This window comes from Oncorhynchus mykiss, chromosome 5 (genome assembly GCF_057628025.1).
Source record: "Oncorhynchus mykiss isolate SJ-2025 chromosome 5, ASM5762802v1, whole genome shotgun sequence".
Lineage (NCBI taxonomy): Eukaryota > Metazoa > Chordata > Actinopteri > Salmoniformes > Salmonidae > Oncorhynchus > Oncorhynchus mykiss.
Window position 1 is genome coordinate 19,946,076 of NC_143026.1, and position 19,347 is coordinate 19,965,422.

The 19,347-nt window shown below is 42.7% G+C and overlaps 1 protein-coding gene across 3 annotated transcripts in view; it reads right to left on the bottom strand.

Annotated features, from left to right (window-relative positions):
* LOC110523387 (allograft inflammatory factor 1-like) overlaps positions 1-19,347 on the bottom strand; it is a 36,902-nt gene that overhangs the window by 14,115 nt on the left and 3,440 nt on the right. For 2 of the 3 annotated variants that reach the window (XM_021602051.3, XM_021602052.3), the window contains exons 3-4: positions 4,090-4,156; positions 1,152-1,193 (exon numbers count right to left, since the gene is read on the bottom strand). In XM_021602051.3, coding sequence (XP_021457726.1) covers positions 1,152-1,193; positions 4,090-4,156 — 109 coding nt within the window. Of the gene's footprint in view, positions 1-201; positions 970-1,151; positions 1,194-4,089; positions 4,157-19,347 lie in introns of those variants that run through there. The other variant, XM_090234138.1, reaches the window with a different exon arrangement.

Here is a 19,347-nt window from a genome sequence, read left to right on the forward strand (position 1 = left end):
CTCAGGCTTAGCCTTTTGTAAACAACACTGTCATCTCAGATTTTCAAAATATGCTTCTCAACCATAGGAAAACAATCATTTGTGTAAAAGTAGCTAGCTAGCGTTAGCATTTAGCATTAGCATTTAGCGTTAGCATTTAGCGTTAGCATCCAGCACGCAACATTAACAAAAACATAAAAGCCTTCAAATAAAATCATTTACCTTTGAAGAACTTCGGATGTTTTCAATGAGGATACTCTCAGTTAGATAGCAGATGCTCAGTTTTTCCAAAAAGATTCTTTGTGTATTAGAAATAGCTCCGTTTTATACATCACATTTGGCTACCAAAAAAAATCAGAAAATTCAGTCCTCAAAACGCGAACTTTTTTCCAAATTAACTCCATAATATCGACTGAAAACATGGCAAACGTTGTTTAGAATCAATCATCAAGGTGTTTTTCACATATCTCTTCATTGATACATCGTTCTTGGACACATGCTTTCTCCCCTGAATCAAATGGTAAAGTAGAAGCAGCTGGCAATTGCGCACCGAATTCGACGCAGGACACCAGGCGGACACTTGGAAAATGTAGTCTCTTATGGTCAATCTTCCAATGATATGCCTACAAATACGTCACAATGCTGCTAAGACCTTGGGCGAACGACAGAAAGTGTAGGCTCATTCCTTGCGCAATCACAGCCATATAAGGAGACAATGGAAAACAGAGCTTCAGAAATTCTGCTAATTCCTGGTTGATGCATCATCTTGGTTTCGCCTGTAGAATGAGTTATGGGGCACTTACAGACAAAATCTTTGCAGATTCTGAAACTTCAGAGTGTTTTCTTTCCAAAACTGTCAAGAATATGCATAGTCGAGCATCTTTTCGTGACAAAATATCGCGCTTAAAACGGGAACGTTTTTTATCCAAAAATGAAATAGCGCCCCTAGAGCTCTAACAGGTTAACTGACTTGCCTAGTTACAGAAAGGTAAAATAAAAAAATGTTTCTCTCTGTGGACTGATATTTCTGTATTGCCGTCTGGGCTACTGCGCACAGCTTAGAGGGAACTACTGCTCAGTGATATCTCTCACACAGGTCAATTATCCTTATTATTATGACTGAAGTTGTTGAGCTGCTGAGCACCTGGCTGCTTGCTGGTTCCACTACTTACCAATCTCTCCCTGGTCGTTCAGGTCAAACTCTGCATATTTGTCTGCAAAACAAACACACAGCAGAGTGTGGTGAATCAATGTATCAACTCATACCCTCCAGAGACACAAACAGAGACATCAGACAACACACACCACAACATTCTCAAACACACCATACACACCCTTCATCACGCGCCTTATTCTAGAAAATTAAATATATTATTTTCATCAATTTTCACACATGACAAAGCAAAAACATATAATACATTTAAAAAATGATGAGAAAGTGCATGCAGCCTCAATTAGCTAGCTAGCTTAAAGGGATGCTAAGGGGATTGGCAATGAGGTCCTTTATCTAGTTCCCCAGAGTAAGATGAACTTGTAGATACCATTTTTATGTCTCTACATGCAGTTTGAAGGAAGTTGCTAAACAGCGCTAGCGTAATTGCTAACTAGCATTAGCGCAATGACTGGAAGTCCATGGGTACATGCTAGCAGATACCCATTGACTTCCAGTCATTGCTCTGACACTAGTTAGCATTGGCTCGCAAAACAACCTCTAACTTCCTTCATACTGGACAGAGATATACAAATGGTATCCAATAGTTAATCTGACTCTGGGGAAGTAGACAAAGGTCCTCATTGCCAAAATTCCGAAGTATCCCGGTTTAATGCAGTCAAGACAGGTACTACACAATCATATTGGATGATAAATAACCCGAGGTATGGCAGCGATTAGTCTACTATAGCGGGAGTCAGCTTGGTTGGTTGCCATCTCTCCCTCCCTCCTCCCTGTGTCACTCAGAGTAGCCTACACAGACAGCATGACCCCTGCTAGAGAGGGTCACCGCTCTACCTCCTTTCCCTCGCGCTTTATCAACTCTGGTTAATAAAGTAGCTTAAAAATGGACTTTTCTGCTGCTTCTCACCCTGATCGGAAGGGGTTTGCATCTGACCAGGTCTACACAGAATGGGTCAAGTTGTCCTCGGGTCTGTTCGGAACTGATCATTCATACACACACACACACACACACACAGTACATACATAAATAATCAGGTCCAGATGGGAAAGCCCCAAGTCCATTTTGGAACGGGTCCAAATTTTGGGGCTGTGAAGGCCTCTACGTGAAAATCCCTGGAGGACGGCTGTTTCTGAGATACTGGATCTGGTGCGCCTGGCACCGACAATCCTACCACGCTCAAAGTCGATTAGGACGATTTTGTTCATTCTAACGTTCAATCGAACAGTAACTGAATACCTTGATGCTCGTCTGCCTGCTTTATAAAGCAAGCCACGACCAAGTGACTCACTGTCTGTAGGAGCGATCAATTTTTTGGGAACGGGGTGGTGTACCTAATAAACTGTCTGGTGAGTGTAGGTCAGATCCTTCATAAAGTAGCCTGATACTTTATCAGTAAGTAGTAGGGGGACAATGCTGACCCTGTACGTAACTTCTGAGGAGAGGGCCCCTCCAGTTCCAGCCTCCCACCTAAACACTGCTCTGTGAGTGGGCCTCGTCCTAAAGCCCTCTGTAAATCATCCATCCACACACTGATAGTCTAAACTAAACAAGTATATTCTTCCTCTTCTCCTACATTCCTCAATGTTCTCATGTTCCAAAAGGTGAGTGAAGTAGCTTATCCTCTCTGAGGACTTCCCACTCCCCCTATTCACCTTTTCGGGCTTGGCTGTGTGCTTAAGCGCAAGGACTGACAATCACACATTGTCTCGCTTTCTTCCCCACCCCTTTCTCACCTCTTTCCCTCCCTTTCTTCTCTCCATGGTCAGGAGTTTGTTCTGACAGATATATTTGTGTGAGAGACATCAACCCCTGGAGCGTGGGTAGCGAGCGGTTGGTTTGAAGCCTTAGCTGAGACAGAAGGATGCTACATGGAAAGCCTCCTGTCATTTTTATTTTTTAAATGATGTATTGTGCTCTTGACTGCTGCCTTGCTCTTTGTTCATTCTCACTATCAAAAAATAATACCTCCAAACAATTGCTGTAACAGCATTTGATAGCTATATTATTCCTGTGTTATTAATCACATCTCAGAGGCTGAGAGAGAGCTCTGATCTAGAAGCATAAGATCTAAACTGAGACAGGAAACAAGCTTTGAAGCACAGCGGCAATCCGCAGGGAGGAGGAACCGAGGGGGCAAAGGTGAGGAAGTCAGGGGTCAGTGAGATACCATAGAGACTAGAACGAGATTGTAGCATGGAGAGAGCCATCCTCTCAGGATCTCCCTGGGACCCTGCATGTTTATACACCATTTCCTGCACTGCACGGTGGAGTATGAGAAAGACATACAGCATTGGGGCTCTATCTAGGTCTGGTCTCCCATGTTTATCATCTTAGGACTTACCCCACACACACACACACTACACTGACTAGCAACTCTCATACCTGTCCCTTGAACGATGACACACGCACGCCGACACAGAGTTAATGTAGACCGTAATATGGCAGGAATCTGGGAGTCTGAGGTAAGCCCCGGTCTCAATGCTGTGGTATGATAGTTAATCTGGTCCTGTTATTCTACTCCCTATAACCACATGTTCCCCAGAGCCCTGGATAAAACAACAACAACAACCAGAGGAGTGGAGCAGCCACATTCCTGCTGCCTGGACAGGTCGGGCCTCACAACCCACTTAGAAATCAGTACAGAACACACACACACACAAAAACCGACACAAAAGACAAAGATCAGCAATAACCGACTACATTATCATGCTGTTAGTTTGCCTGTCCAAGTAGACCTGGCACGGAACACCATGCAATAACACACGTAATGACACTTAAACAGTAATGAGATGGCAGCACAAACAAACACATTGACATATGGTACACACCCCCACAGGCAACTCACTCCCACTCCTCTGTGATTAAGAGCTAAAATAGGACAGTGATACATCAGATATTCCAGGTCGGGTAAGTCTTTCCTGGTAGAATTCCTTACTTTTAAAAGAATCCAGTTTTTCCAGGAGGTCCTCCTCATCCCGGTATTTCTGGTCTTCCATGTATTCCTAAGAAGGAGAGCGGAAGAAGGGAGAAATAGATCTTAGATCCTTGCTGAGTATCAGGTCTAACATGGCATCAGATTCACAAAATGTTACCATCATGGTTAACTCCCGCCCATAGTGCACTTTCTTTCACTGGCATATAAGGAAAAGACTGGGATAAGAAATATGGTGGAAACTCCAAATATCCCATGCCGCCACCAATCCAATGCTTTTTCAATTGGTGGGAAGGAGTGAACGGGTGTACACTTCAGGCTTCAATGTATCTTCAATGTATCTGAAAGAGGTTTCAATGTGTCAGAAACTTGAGCTAATTAGCTTAAGTACAGCACAGGACAATGACTTCTCGACCTCAAAGAGGTCCTCCTCAGAAATATTTTGTCTTGGTAAAATGGAACACCCCACAAGGGTGAAGGAAAGAGAGAACATCTCTAGACATTTCTGGCAGCTAATGAAAAACTAATGGAGCAATCTGTAGTGTAAGACAGATTCCCCAAGCCAAGTCTAAAGGGTCTGTAAAGACACAGGCTGCTTCCCAAATGGAACCATATTCCCAATTTAGTGCACTATAAAGGGAATAGGGAGCAGCCACCCATAGAGTGTGTTCCTATAGGGCTCATTAAACAAGTTGGATGAATGACTGATACTGGAGTCAGTAACGAAAGGTAGACCACTATTGTGACTGACTGACTGTTCAGGTGTTGTCAGGGGATGAAGATACCTTTAAATGTCAGAAGGTGTGTTAGTACAGTACATGTACGAGGAGGAGGGGGACGGAAGCTATACTGTTACACTGGCAATACTATAGTGCCTATAAGAACATCCAATAGTCAAAGGTATATGAAATTCAAATGGTATAGAGAGAAATAGTCCTATAAATACTATATTAACTACAACCTAAAACCTCTTACCTTGGAATATTGAAGTCTCATGTTAAAAGGAACCACCAACTTTCATATGTTCTCATGTCTCAAGGAACTTGCTAAACGTTAGCTTTTTTACATGGCACACATTACTTTCTTCTCCGACACTTTGTTTTTGCATTATTTAAACCAAATTGAACATGTTTCATTATTTATTTGAGGCTAAATTGATTTTATTGATATTTTATATTAAGTTAAAATAAGTGTTAACCTGTTAGATCTCTAGGGGCGCTATTTCATTTTTGGATAAAAAACGTTCCCGTTTTAAGCGCGATATTTTGTCACGAAAAGATGCTCGACTATGCATATTCTTGACAGTTTTGGAAAGAAAACACTGAAGTTTCAGAATCTGCAAAGATTTTGTCTGTAAGTGCCCCAGAACTCATTCTACAGGCGAAACCAAGATGATGCATCAACCAGGAATTAGCAGAATTTCTGAAGCTCTGTTTTCCATTGTCTCCTTATATGGCTGTGAATGCGCTAGGAATGAGCCTACACTTTCTGTCGTTCGTTCAGGGGAGAAACCATGTGTCCAAGAACGATGTATCAATGAAGAGATATGTGAAAAACACCTTGATGATTGATTCTAAACAACGTTTGCCATGTTTTCAGTCGATATTATGGAGTTAATTTGGAAAAAAGTTCGCGTTTTGAGGACTGAATTTTCTGATTTTTTTTGGTAGCCAAATGTGATGTATAAAACGGAGCTATTTCTAATACACAAGAATCTTTTTGGAAAAACTGAGCATCTGCTATCTAACTGAGAGTATCCTCATTGAAAACATCAGAAGTTCTTCAAAGGTAAATGATTTTATTTGAAGGCTTTTATGTTTTTGTTGAAATGTTGCGTGCTGGATGCTAACGCTAATGCTAACGCTAAATGCTAACGCTAGCTAGCTACTTTTACACAAATGATTGTTTTCCTATGGTTGAGAAGCATATTTTGAAAATCTGAGATGACAGTGTTGTTTACAAAAGGCTAAGCTTGAGAGATGGCATATTTATTTCATTTCATTTGCGATTTTCATGAATAGTTAACGTTGTGTTATGCTAATGAGCTTGCTGATAGATTTACACAATCCTGGATACAGGGGTTTTTTCATAGCTAAACGTGACGCAGAAAACGGAGCGATTTATCCTAAACAAATAATCTTTCAGGAAAAACTGAACATTTGCTATCTGAGAGTCTCCTCATTGAAAACATCTGAAGTTCTTCAAAGGTAAATTATTTTATTTGAATGCTTTTCTGTTTGTGTAAATGTTGCCAGCTGAATGCTAATGCTAAATGCTACGTTAGCCATCAATACTGTTACACAAATGCTTGTTTTGCAATGGTTGAGAAGCATATTTTGAAAATCTGAGATGACAGTGTTGTTAACAAAAGGCTAAGCTTGAGAGCTAGCATATTTATTTCATTTCATTTGCGATTTTCATGAATAGTTAACGTTGCGTTATGGTAATGAGCTTGAGTCTGTATTCACGATCCCGGATCCGGGATAGGGAGATCAGAAAGGTTAATTCAGTATTATTGTAATTGTCATTATTACAACAACAACAAAAAAAACGTCCAATTAACCGGTATCGGCCTTTTTGGTCCTCCAATAATCGGTATCGGCGTTGAAAAATCATAATTGGTCGACCTCTACTCTGGAGCAGGTTTCATCAAGGATCTCTGTACTTTGCTCCGTTCATCTTGCCTCAATCCTGACTAGTCTTTCAGTCCCTGCCGCTGAAAATCATCTCTACAGATGCTTCACAGTAGGGATGGATGGTTTCATCAGACCAGAGAATCTTGTTTCACATGGTCTGAGAGTCTTTTGGTGCCTTTTGGCAAACTCCAAGCAGGCTGTCATGTGCATTTTACTGAGGAGTGGCTTCTGTCTGGCCACTACCATAAAGGCCTGCTTGGTAGAGTGCTGCAGAGATGATTGTCCTTCTGGAAGGTATTCCCATCTCCACTGAGGAACTCTGTCAGAGTGACAATTTGGTTCTTGATCAACTCCCTGGCCAAGGCCCTTCTCCCCCGATTGCTCAGTTTGGCTGGGCGGCCAGCTCTAGGAAGAGTCTTTGGGGTTTCAAATGTCTTCCATGTAAGAATGATGGAGGCTACTCTGTTCTTGAGGATCTTCAATGCTGCAGACATTTTTTTGGTACCCTTCCCCAGATCTGTGCCTTGACACAATCCTGTCTCGGAGCTCTATGGATAATTCCCTCGACCTCACGGCTTGTTTTTTGCTCTGACATGCACTGTCAACTGTGGGACCTTATATAGACTGGTTAATAAAAGTGGTTAATGTGAACCTAACTCACAGCGAGGCGCAGACAGAGATGGTCACCTTGCTTCGCGTTCCTAGGAAACTATGCAGTATTATTTTTTTTTTTCGTGTTATTTCATACATTGGTACCCCAGGTAATCTTAGGTTGTATTACATACAGTCGGGAGGAACTACTGTATATAAGAGCAACGTCAACTCACCATTACGACCAGGAATACGACTTTCCCGAAGCGGATCCTTTGTTTTGCCCACCACCCAGGACAATGGATCGGATCCCAGCCGATGAACCAAAACAACGTTGCTGTAAAAGGGGCAGACGAAGCGGTCTTCTGGTCAGGCTCCAGAGACAGGCACATCGCGCACCACTCCCTAGCATACTACTCGCCAATGTCCAGTCTCTTGACAACAAGGTTGATGAAATCCGAGCAAGGGTAGCATTCCAGAGAGACATAAGAGACTAACGTTCTTTGCTTCACGGAAACATGGCTCACTCGAGACACGCCATCGGAGTCAGTAGAGCCAGCTGGTTTCTTCACGCATCGCGCCGACAGAAACAAGAAGAGGGGCGGGAGGGTATGACTTATGATTAACGAGACGTGGTGTGATCATAACAACATACAGGAACTCAAGTCCCTCTGTTCACCTGACCGCATTATCTACCAAGATATTTATCTTTCATTATAATCACAGCCGCATTAATTCCTCCCCAAACAGACACGTCGACGGCCCTGAACTAACTTTATTTGACTATGTAAACTGGAAACCACAGATCCCGAGGCTGCATTCATTGTAGCTGGGGATTTTAATAAGGCTAATCTGAAAACAAGACTCCCTAAATTCTATCAGCATATTGATTGTGCTACCAGGGCTGGTAAAACGCTGGATCATTGTTATTCTAATTTCAGCGACGCATATAAGGCCCTCCCCCGCCCTCCTTTTGGAAAAGCTGACAAAGACTCCATTTTGTTGCTCCCAGCCTATAGACAGAGACTAAAACAGGAAGCTCCCGCGCACAGATCTGTTCAACGCTGGTCGACCAATCTGATTCCACGCTTCAAGATTGCTTCGATCACGTGGATTGGGATATGTTCCGCATTGCATCAAACAACATTGACGAATACGCTGATTCGGTGAGCAAGTTTATTAGCAAGTGCATCAGCAATGTCGTACCTATTAAGCAACTATTAAAACATTCCCAAACCAGAAACAGTGGATTTATGGCAGCATTCGTGCGAAACTGAAAGCACGAACCACTGCTTTTAACCAGGGCAAGGTGACTGAAAACATGACCGAATACAAACAGTGTAGCTATTCCCTCCGCAAGGAAATCAAACAAGTTAAGAGTCAGTATAGAGACAAAGTAGAGTCGCAATTCAACGGCTCAGACACAAGAGGTACAGTGGGGCAAAAAAGTATTTAGTCAGCCACCAATTGTGCAAGTTCTCCCACTTAAAAAGATGAGGCCTGCAATTTTCATCATAGGTACACTTCAACTATGACAGACAAAATGAGAAGAAAAAAAATCCAGAAAATCACATTGTAGGATTTTAAATGAATTTATTTGCAAATTATGGTGGAAAATAAGTATTTGGTCAATAACAAAAAAGTTTCTCAATACTTTGCTATATACCCTTTGTTGGTAATGACAGAGGTCAAACGTTTTCTGTAAGTCTTCACAAGGTTTTCACACATTGTTGCTGGTATTTTGGCCCATTCCTCCATGCAGATCTCCTCTAGAGCAGTGATGTTTAGGGACTGTTGCTGGGCAACACGGACTTTCAACTCCCTCCAAAGATTTTCTATGGGGTTGAGATCTGGAGACTGGCTAGGCCACTCCAGGACCTTGCAATGCTTCTTACGAAGCCACTCCTTCGTTGCCCGGGCGGTGTGTTTGGGATCATTGTCATGCTGAAAGACCCAGCCACGTTTCATCTTCAATGCCCTTGCTGATGGAAGGAGGTTTTCACTCAAAATCTCACGATACATGGCCGCATTCATTCTTTCCTTTACACGGATCAGTCGTCCTGGTCACTTTGCAGAAAAACAGACCCAAAGCGTGATGTTTCCACCCCCACACTTCATAGTAGGTATGGTGTTCTTTGGATGCAACTCAGCATTCTTTGTCCTCCAAACACCCCACGGGGTGAGATCTTGCATGGAGCCCCAGATCGAGGGAGAATATCAGTGGTCTTGTATGACTTCCATTTCCTAATAATTGCTCCCACAGTTGATTTCTTCAAACCAAGCTGCTTACCTATTGCAGATTCAGTCTTCCCAGCCTGGTGCAGGTCTACAATTTTGTTTCTGGTGTCCTTTGACAGCTCTTTGGTCTTGGCCATAGTGGAGTTTGGAGTGTGACTGTTTGAGGTTGTGGACAGGTGTATTTTATATTGATAACAAGTTCAAACAGGTGCCATTAATACAGGTAACGAGTGGAGGACAGAGGAGCCTCTTAAAGAAGAAGTTACAGGTCTGTGAGAGCCAGAAATCTTGCTTGTTTGTAGGTGACCAAATGCTTATTTTCCACCATAATTTGCAAATAAATTCATTAAAATTCCTACAATGTGATTTTCTGGATTTTTTTCTCATTTTGTCTGTCATAGTTGAAGTGTACCTATGATGAAAATTACAGGCCTCATCTTTTTAAGTGGGAGAACTTGCACAATTAGTGGCTAACTAAATACTTTTTTGCCCCACTGTATGTGGCAGGGTCTACAGTCAATCACGGATTACAAAAAGAAAACCAGCCCTGTCGCTGACCAGGATGTCTTCCTCCAATACAGACAAAACTTCTTTGCTCGCTTTGAGGACAATACAGTGCCACTGACATGGCCCGCTACCAAAACCTGTGGACTTTCCTTCACTGCAGCCGACGTGAGTAAAACATTTAAACGTGTTAACCCTCACAAGGCTGCAGGCCCAGACGGCATCCCCAGCTGCGTCGTTAGAGCATGTGCAGACCAGCTGGCTGGTGGACATATTCAATCAATCCCAGTATGCTATTCCCACATGCTTCAAGAGGGCAACCATTGTTCCTGTTTCCAAGAAAGCTAAGGTAACTGAGCTAAATGACTACCGCACTGTAGCACTCACTTCCGTCATCATGAAGTGCTTTGAGAGACTAGTCAAGGACCATATCACCTCCACCCTACCTGACACCCTAGACCCACTCCAATTTGCTTACCGCCCCAATAGGTCCACAGACGAAATCACAACCACACTGCCCAAACCCATCTAGACAAGAGGAATACCTATGTGAGAATGCTGTTCATCGACTACAGCTCAGCATTTAACACCATAGTACCCTCCAAACTCATCATTAAGCTCGAGACCCTGGGTCTCGACCCTGCCCTGTGCAACTGGGTACTGGACTTCCTGATAGGCCACCCCCAGGTGGTGAGGGTAGGTAACAACATCTCGACCCCGCTGATCCTCAACACTGGGGCCCCACAAGGGTGCATTCTGAGCCCTCTCCTGTACTCCCTGTTCACCCATGACTGCGTGGCCATGCACGCCTCCAACTCAATCATCAAGTTTGCAGACGGCACTACAGTGGTAGGCTTGATTACCAACAATGACGAGACAGCCTACAGGGAGGAGGTGAGGGCCCTCGGAGTGTGGTGTCAGGAAAATAACCTCACACTCAAGGTCAACAAAACAAGGGAGATGATCGTGGACTTCAGGAAACAGCAGAGGTAGCACCCCCCCATCCCCATTGACAGGACAGTAGTGAAGAGGGAAGTAAGTTAAGTTCCTCGGCGTACACATCACGGACAAACTGAATTGGTCCACCCACACAGACAGCGTGGTGAAGAAGGCGCAGCAGTGCCTCTTCAACCTCAGGAGGCTGAAGAAATTTGTCTCTTCACAAAAGCACTCAAACTTCTACAGATGCACAATCGAGAGCATCCAGTCGGGCTGTATCACCGCCTGGTACAGCAACTGCTCTGCCCACAACCATAAGGCTCTCCAGAGGGTAGTGAGGTCTGCACAACGTATCACCGGGGGCAAACTACCTGCCCTCCAGGACACCTACACCACCCAATGTCACAGGAAGGCCATAAAGATCATCAAGGACAACAACCACTCGAGCCACTGCCTGTTCACCCCGCTATCATCCAGAAGGCGAGGTCAGTACAGGTGCATCACAGCAGGGACCGAGAGACTGAAAAACAGCTTCTATCTCAAGGCCATCAGACTGTTAAACAACCACCACCAACATTGAGTGGCTGCTGCCAACATACTGACTCAACTCCAGCCACTTTAATAATGGAAATATTGATGTAAAAATGTATCACTTGCCACTTTAAACAATGCCACTTAATATAATGTTTACATACCCTACATTACTCATCTCATATGTATATACTGTACTCTATACTATCTACTGCATCTTGCCTATGCCATCACTCATTCATATACCATCACTCATTCATATGTACCATTACTCATTCATATATTTTTATGTACATATTCTTCATCCCTTTACACTTGCGTGTAAAAGGTAGTTGTGGAATTGTTAGGTTAGATTACTCGTTGGTGATTACTGCATTGTCAGAACTAGAAGCACTTCGTATTTCGCTACACTTGCATTAACATCTGCTAACCATGTGTATGTGACAAATAAAATTTGATTTGAAACATGTAAAGAAAGCAATCCAATGTTATTTGTTGCCTAGACTTTACTGCAATTGACAAGTCTTGAGAAAAAAAATACACTAATATTGCAGTTAGCCATGACAGCCTTTATTATAGAACGCTTGTGACCACACACATCGAAATATTGCACTTGGGGAGAAAACATCTTAAAGTAGAAATAGAATGAAACAAACAGGCATTCCATTTTCGCTCTATTATAGTGGCCACTATAGTAGACGTCGAGTAAGTGCACAAGGCTACATTTGTCCAAAAATAATGTTTGCAGAGGAAAAAATGTAATAATCCACTCACTCATACACAAGTGGTACTGTCAAGTTCAACACAACAAAAGCAATATCTTTGGGCTACACTGCAGGTTATTACATCGCACACTTTCTGCCTGTGGACATCCGTCTACAATGTGCCAGCAGCAGGGCATGAGACCCTTTGTTGGCATAATTGATCTCTTTCAGGCAGAGCGCACACCTGGCATACCCCTTTGTATCCAGTGTATTGAAAAAGTGAGAAAGCGGGAAAGTGTGTTGTGTTCCTTTCACCACTATAGCGGCATCCAGCTTAAGCCAGGCCCAGCTACACTTGATCCCTGAATCCACTTGTTTAACAAGCAACGCCTCATATTCAAGTAATTCTCTCATTCTGAAAATGAACCACATTGTAGAGGGAAAACAGTTCACAGATAGTGGTTAGTTCGTTAGCTACTCAACATTTCACAGCGATTGCCAGGGTCTAGTAAGCAACGGCCGCCGAAGACATGGATGTCAATTAAGGCAGCCCCCCCCCCCACCTCTCTGATTCAGAGGGTTGGGTTAAATGCGGAAGACTCATTTCAGTTGAAGGCATTCAGTTGTACAACTGACTAGGTATTCCCTTCCAACTAACGCGTTATAATTTGAGGAACAGCAAGAAGTCGAAACGTTATATCAGTTAATACTATAGCAAATTGGTTAGGTTACTAATGTTTGCTCATCTGTAAAGTTAGCTGTGACTTCATTAGCCAGCTAATTTTCACAACAATTATCTGAACAGTTAAGCTGGCTAATGTTTCTCAGACTAACAGAGAATTCAATCCAGCTAGCAAGATAACATTACTAACAATACTTGTTCCACCACACTTTCTCCCTCACCTCAAACTTTCCAAATGCCAGTTGTTTTTCAGTTACAGTTCATGAAGTACTCATCACCTTCTCTTCCCCGTCTCCATGGTCAGGCTTCTCACCTACCTCTTATCATTCAGGGGATGCACTGCTGTAAATGGCAAACTGCCTCTCTGCTCTCTGCTGTCTTTCCAGAGCACGTGCTGACGCTGTAGTCCTTCCAGAGCAAACGCTGATGCTGTAACTAGCAAATTGCTTGGCTCTTCTGTTGCGTGCTGCTTTCTGCTGTTATGCGAAAGATTGGCCAGTATTGCTCCAAATGTGCATCACTCGCTCGCTTACAGCCAGTAGTGTGAACCAAACTTTTCTCATCAGATCTAGACGAATCATGTAGGTCACGAATTTCGCCAAAAGGTGACTAGTTCACGACCCTGCAATGGGCATTAGACCGGTGGAAATCTGTCCTTTGGTCTGATGAGCCAAATGAGATTTTTGGTTCCAACCACGGTGTCTTTGTGAGACACAGAGTAGTTGAACGGATGATCTCTGCATGTGTGTTTCCCACCGTGAGCATGTAGGAGGTGTGAGGGTGCTTTGCTGGTGAAACTGTCTGTGATTTATTGAGAATTCAAGGCACACTTAACCAGCATGGCTACCACAGCATTCTGCAGTGATATACCATCCCATCTGGTTTGCACTTAGTGGGACTATTATTTGTTTTCAACAGGACAATGACCCACACACCTCCGGGCTGTGTAAGGGCTATTTGACCAAGAAGGAGAGTGATGGAGTGCTGCATCAGATGACCTGGCCTCCACAATCATCCGACCTCAACCCAGTTGAGATGGTTTGAGATGAGTTGGACCACAGAGTGAAGGACATAATGAGTGCGCAAAACATTAGGAACATCTGCTCTCTCCATTACATAATGACCAGGTGAATCTATGATCCCTTATTAATGTCACTTGTTAAATCCACTGCAATCAGTGTTGATTGAACGTGTGGAGACATGTTAAAGAAGGATTTCTAAGCCTTGAGAAATGAATTGTGTATATGTGCCATTCAGAGGGTGAAGGGGCAAGACAAAATATTTAAGTGCCTTTGAATGGGGTATGGTAGTAGGTGCCAGGCGCACCAGTTTGAGAGTGTCAAGAACTGCAACGTTGCTGGGTATTTCACACAACAGTTTCCCATGTGTATCAAGAATGGTCCACCACCCAAAGGACATCCAGCACACTTGACAACTATGGGAAGCATTGGCGTCAACATGGGCCAGCATCAATGTGGAACACTTTTGAGACCTTGTAGAGTCCATTCCCAACAATTATATGCTGTTTTGAGGGCAATGGGGGGATTACTATTTCTGGTAGTTCTTTCAACTTTTTGGATTATGTGTGTATTGTTTTGGTATAGCTAGGTATGATTACTGCACTGTTACAACTAGAATCACAGGCATTTCACTGCAACAAGATAGGCAAATCTGTGGATGCAACCAATACACTGATGTTTTCAGTGATACAGTATTTCAACCTAACCTCCATTTCCCCTGAAAAACAGAAGTGGGGACCCTGCTCAAGCATCTTTCTAAAACTGGTAAGTTAGGTTAGAGTGAGTGTGTGTCTAATGGAGGGAGGGAGAGAGAAAGAGTGTCTGAGTGGGAGAGAGACAGAGACAGATTGAGCAGGAGTGAAAGTTTGTAGCGTGTGAGGAGTGGAATTTAAATTGCAGATGAATATGAGAATCAGCATTACAGCCAATCTCAACGACAGCGGCACGATTCAGTGGGTCTGACTCATCACTGCAACACGTACCACCCCCCAGGAGGGTATTACTAGCAATCAACGGTATTAATAGCCTATAAAAAGCAGGTCTCATCGTGGAGGTCAGACAAGGATTTATTATTATTATGGAAATGAAGTGGCTAAATCAAAGCGTTATTGTAATCTGCTGAACATCACTGCATTCATTGACGAGAAACGCTGTGTTCGAATACCAATACACTGTATACTACCCACTTAATGAGTGTATACTACCTACTATTAGTTCATTTTAGTACTGTAAACAAACGGTATCCTTTCAGTTGAGCATACTAATGCTTCGCCTGTCTACCGAAAGTTCTTGTGACTATGCAACCTCTTGCTTGCTTGTTAGCATAACAAAAGACAAGCTAAACATTGAGATTTTGGGTTTGTTCGTAATTTTAATCTGGAGTGCCAGAGTGCGTACTGGGCGTTGGTAAAACCAGAGAGTTGTCAGATTGAATTTATGAACGGACAGAGCGGTTCGCTCTCAGAGTGCGTCACTGGACACTCTGGCCGGGGAGTAGGGTTGATCCGAGCATTCTGACCTCACAACAGGTGTCAAGCAACCAAGCTAACTCGCTAGCTATTTCCAGACACAAATGAGAGAACACCTCACTTTGACTATTTTACTAGCCCTAGCAGAGCTGGTTAGGTCGTTTTCATGTTATCCAGAGTAGAGGTCAACCGATACCGATTATTGGAGGACCAAAAAAAGCCGATACCGGTTTTTAAAAATGTATTTGTAATAATGACAATTACAACAATACTGAATGAACACTTATTTTAACTTAATATAATACATAAATAAAATCAATTTAGCCTCAAATAAATAATGAAACATGTTCAATTTGGTTTAAATAATGCAAAAACAAAGTGTTGGAGAAGAAAGTAAAAGTGCAATATGTGCCATGTAAAAAAGCGTTTAGGTTTAAGTTCCTTGCTCAGAAAATGAGAACATGAAAGCTGGTGGTTCCTTTTAACATGAGACTTCAATATTCCAAGGTAAGAGGTTTTAGGTTGAATATAGCATTTATAGGACTATTTCTCTCTATACCATTTGTATTTCATATACCTTTGACTATTGGATTGGTTCTTATAGGCACTTTTATTGCCAGTGTAACAGTATAGCTTCCGTCCCTCTCCTCACCCCTACCTGGGCTCGAACCAAGAACACATCGACAACAGCCACCCACGAAGCATCGTTACCCATGCAGAGCAAGGGGAACAACTACTCAAAGTCTCAGAGCGAGTGACGTTTGAACCGCTATTAGCGCGCACCCCACTAACTAGCTAGCATTTCACATCGGCATAACAGGCAGGCTCCTCGTGGAGTGCAATGAGGCAGGTGGTTAGAGCGTTGGACTAGTTAACTGTAAGGTTGCAAGATCGAATCCCGGCGCTGACAAGGTAAAAATATGTCGTTCTGCCCCCGAACAAGGCAGTTAACCCACCGTTCCTAGGTCATTGAAAATAAGAATGTGTTCTTGCCTCGTTAAATAAAGGTGTAAAAATGTATAAAATAATAAATAAATATCGGCCAAATCGGTGTTCAGAAATACCTATTTCCGATTGTTATGAAAACTTGAAATCGGCCCTAATTAATCAGCCATTCCAATTAATCGGTCGACCTCTAATCCAGAGCGTTGGTGACTAGCTGTTCTGCTGGCAACAATTTAATTATACTTTTTTTTTTTTTGCAGACGTTTACTGACACCGGCCATATATTAAACAGCTGTTGAGGATTTGTAAATTCTGTTATTCTGCGATCTGGCACATTCAGACAAGAGTGCTCTTAAATCGGAGTAGATAGCCAGAATTAACAATGTCCTTTAAGGACACACAACGACTATACCATTTAGCTAAGAATAATCAAGTCAATAAACATTGGATAGTTAGTAACATTATAGTTAACATACTGCTTGGCAAGCTTGACGTATTAGTAGCCAACTAACGTTAGGTAACTAGCTAACATACCGGTACATACTGCTGTAATGCTATGCAGTTTGTAAGGATAGCGTAGCTAACAAATTGTCAGCCAACATAACGTGTAACGTAACTTATTTGAAAAGTCATTACTTTACTTACAATGCTCAAAATTGGTCATAATAAAGCAATTAATTTGTATCCGCTCTTGTCGGACTTGGACTGCATATTTTCCACCATTTCCTTCAAATCTGAAAACATTGTGATGTCACACCCATTCTCTAAAGCATTGCATTATGGGCCCTAAAAGCACAGAAATAAGTGGCCACTGCTTGTATACTTCGTAATTTGACACATTTAGTACATCATTGGGGAACTTTTGACATACTATAATCCATACTATGACCAGTAAGAATACTATATACACAAACACGTCACAAAAAGTATGGTTAGTAGGAGTATTCAAACACAACTTTCATTCACAATCAAAGCCTAAAATTAACACCCGCTACCTGCCAAATGCGGGTAAACACATCTACATCACCAGCCACATTGGCAGGTGGTCTGCACATTTGTGAATACCAATAGTCAAGAATGATCACATTTATAGGTTAAAAAAAATATGCAGTAGCTGTTTTCAATGTATTTCCGCCATTATGTTTCAATGCTGGTAAATGAATAGCACAAAGTCAAGAGAACTACGAATCCTAGAAAACCTATTACACTTCGCTCTGCAACACTGCCTGGCTGGAGGCTGTGCGCACCTGAAGGGCTGCGTGAAATATAAACTCAGCAAAAAAAGAAACAGCCCTTTTTCAGGACCCTGTCTTTCAAAGATAATTCGTAAAAATCCAAATAACTTCACAGATCTTCATTGTAAAAGGTTTAAACACTGTTTCCCATGCTTGTTCAATGAACCATAAACAATTCATGAACATGCACCTGTGGAAAGGTTGTTACGACTCGAACAGCTTACAGACGGTAGGCAATTAAGGTCAGTTATGAAAACTTAGGACACTAAAGAGGCATTTCTACTGACTGAAAAACACCAAAAGAAAGATGCCCAGGGTCCCTGCTCATCTGCGTGAACGTGCCTTAGGCATGCTGCAAGGAGGCATGAGGGCTGCAGATGTGGCCAGGGCAATAAATTGCAATGTCTGTACTGTGAGACGCCGCTACAAGGAGACAGGACGGACAGCTGATCGTCCTCGCAGTGGCAGACCACGTGTAACAACACCTTCACAGGATTGGTACATCAGAACATCACACTTGCAGGACACGTACAGGACGGCAACAACAACTGCCCGAGTTACACCAGGAACGCACAATCCCTCCATCAGTGCTCAAACTGTCCGCAATAGGCTGAGAGAGGCTTGACTGAGGGCTTATAGGCCTGTTGTAAGGCAGATCCTCACCAGACATCACCGTCAACAATGTCGCCTATGGGCACAAACCCACCATCGCTGGACCAGACAGGACTGGAAAAAAGTGCTATTCACTGACGAGTCGCGGTTTTATCTCACCGGGGGTTACACAGAGGCCTGTTCTCTGGAGTGGGATCGATTTGGAGGCTCGTTCTGTGCGTGATTTCCTGCAACACAGAAATGTCAGTATTCTGCCATGGCCAGCGAAGAGCCTGGATCTCAATCCCATTGAGCACGTCTGGGACCTGTTGGCTCGGAGGGTGAGGGCTAGAGCCATTCCCCCCAGAAATGTCCAGGAACTTGCAGGTGCCTTGGTGGAAAAGTGGGGTAACATCTCACAGCAAGAACTGGCAAATCTGGTGCAGTCCGCGAGGAGGAGATGCACTGCAGTACTTAATGCAGCTGGTGGCCACACCAGATACTGACTGTTACTTTTGATTTTAACCACCCCTTTGTTCAGGGACACATTATTCCATTTCTGTTAGTCACATGTCTGTGGAACTTGTTCAGTTTATGTCTCAGTTGTTGAATCTTGTTATGTTCATACAAATATTTATACATGTTAAGTTGGTTGAAAATAAACGCAGTTGACAGTGAGGACGTTTCTTCTTTTGCTGAGTTTACATTTTTAGAAACGCTACGCACATGCACAATTGCCTTGAGAGGAAGGTCTACTAAAGTGATACTTTGTTCTTGTGTTTCTTGGCTATTAACATTGTTTTGTTCACAAGCTAGGTTGTTTTCTATGCCTTTCAACTGCTTGAGAAGACAACGCTTCTACTAGTCAGACTCACAGGTACAAACATGATTTGAGTCACGCTACCACGGTAACCTCTCGTCCTTAAAGGGGCAGGTGAACGTTTGTCTCCTGTGATATTTTAAAGACTCAGGTCACAAAAATGTAAATTAAACAATATACGACATTAGTTACTTCGTACTAGTAATAGATTTGTTTTAGAATTTTTTTGTCTTTTGTTGTTGTAATTTTAGCATCAAAACAACATTTTATCTGGTAAAAAAATGGGAGTGGCTGGTAGATTTTTAAATCTACCTACTAGTGGCTGGTGGACCAAAAAGTTAATTTTATGCCCGGTTT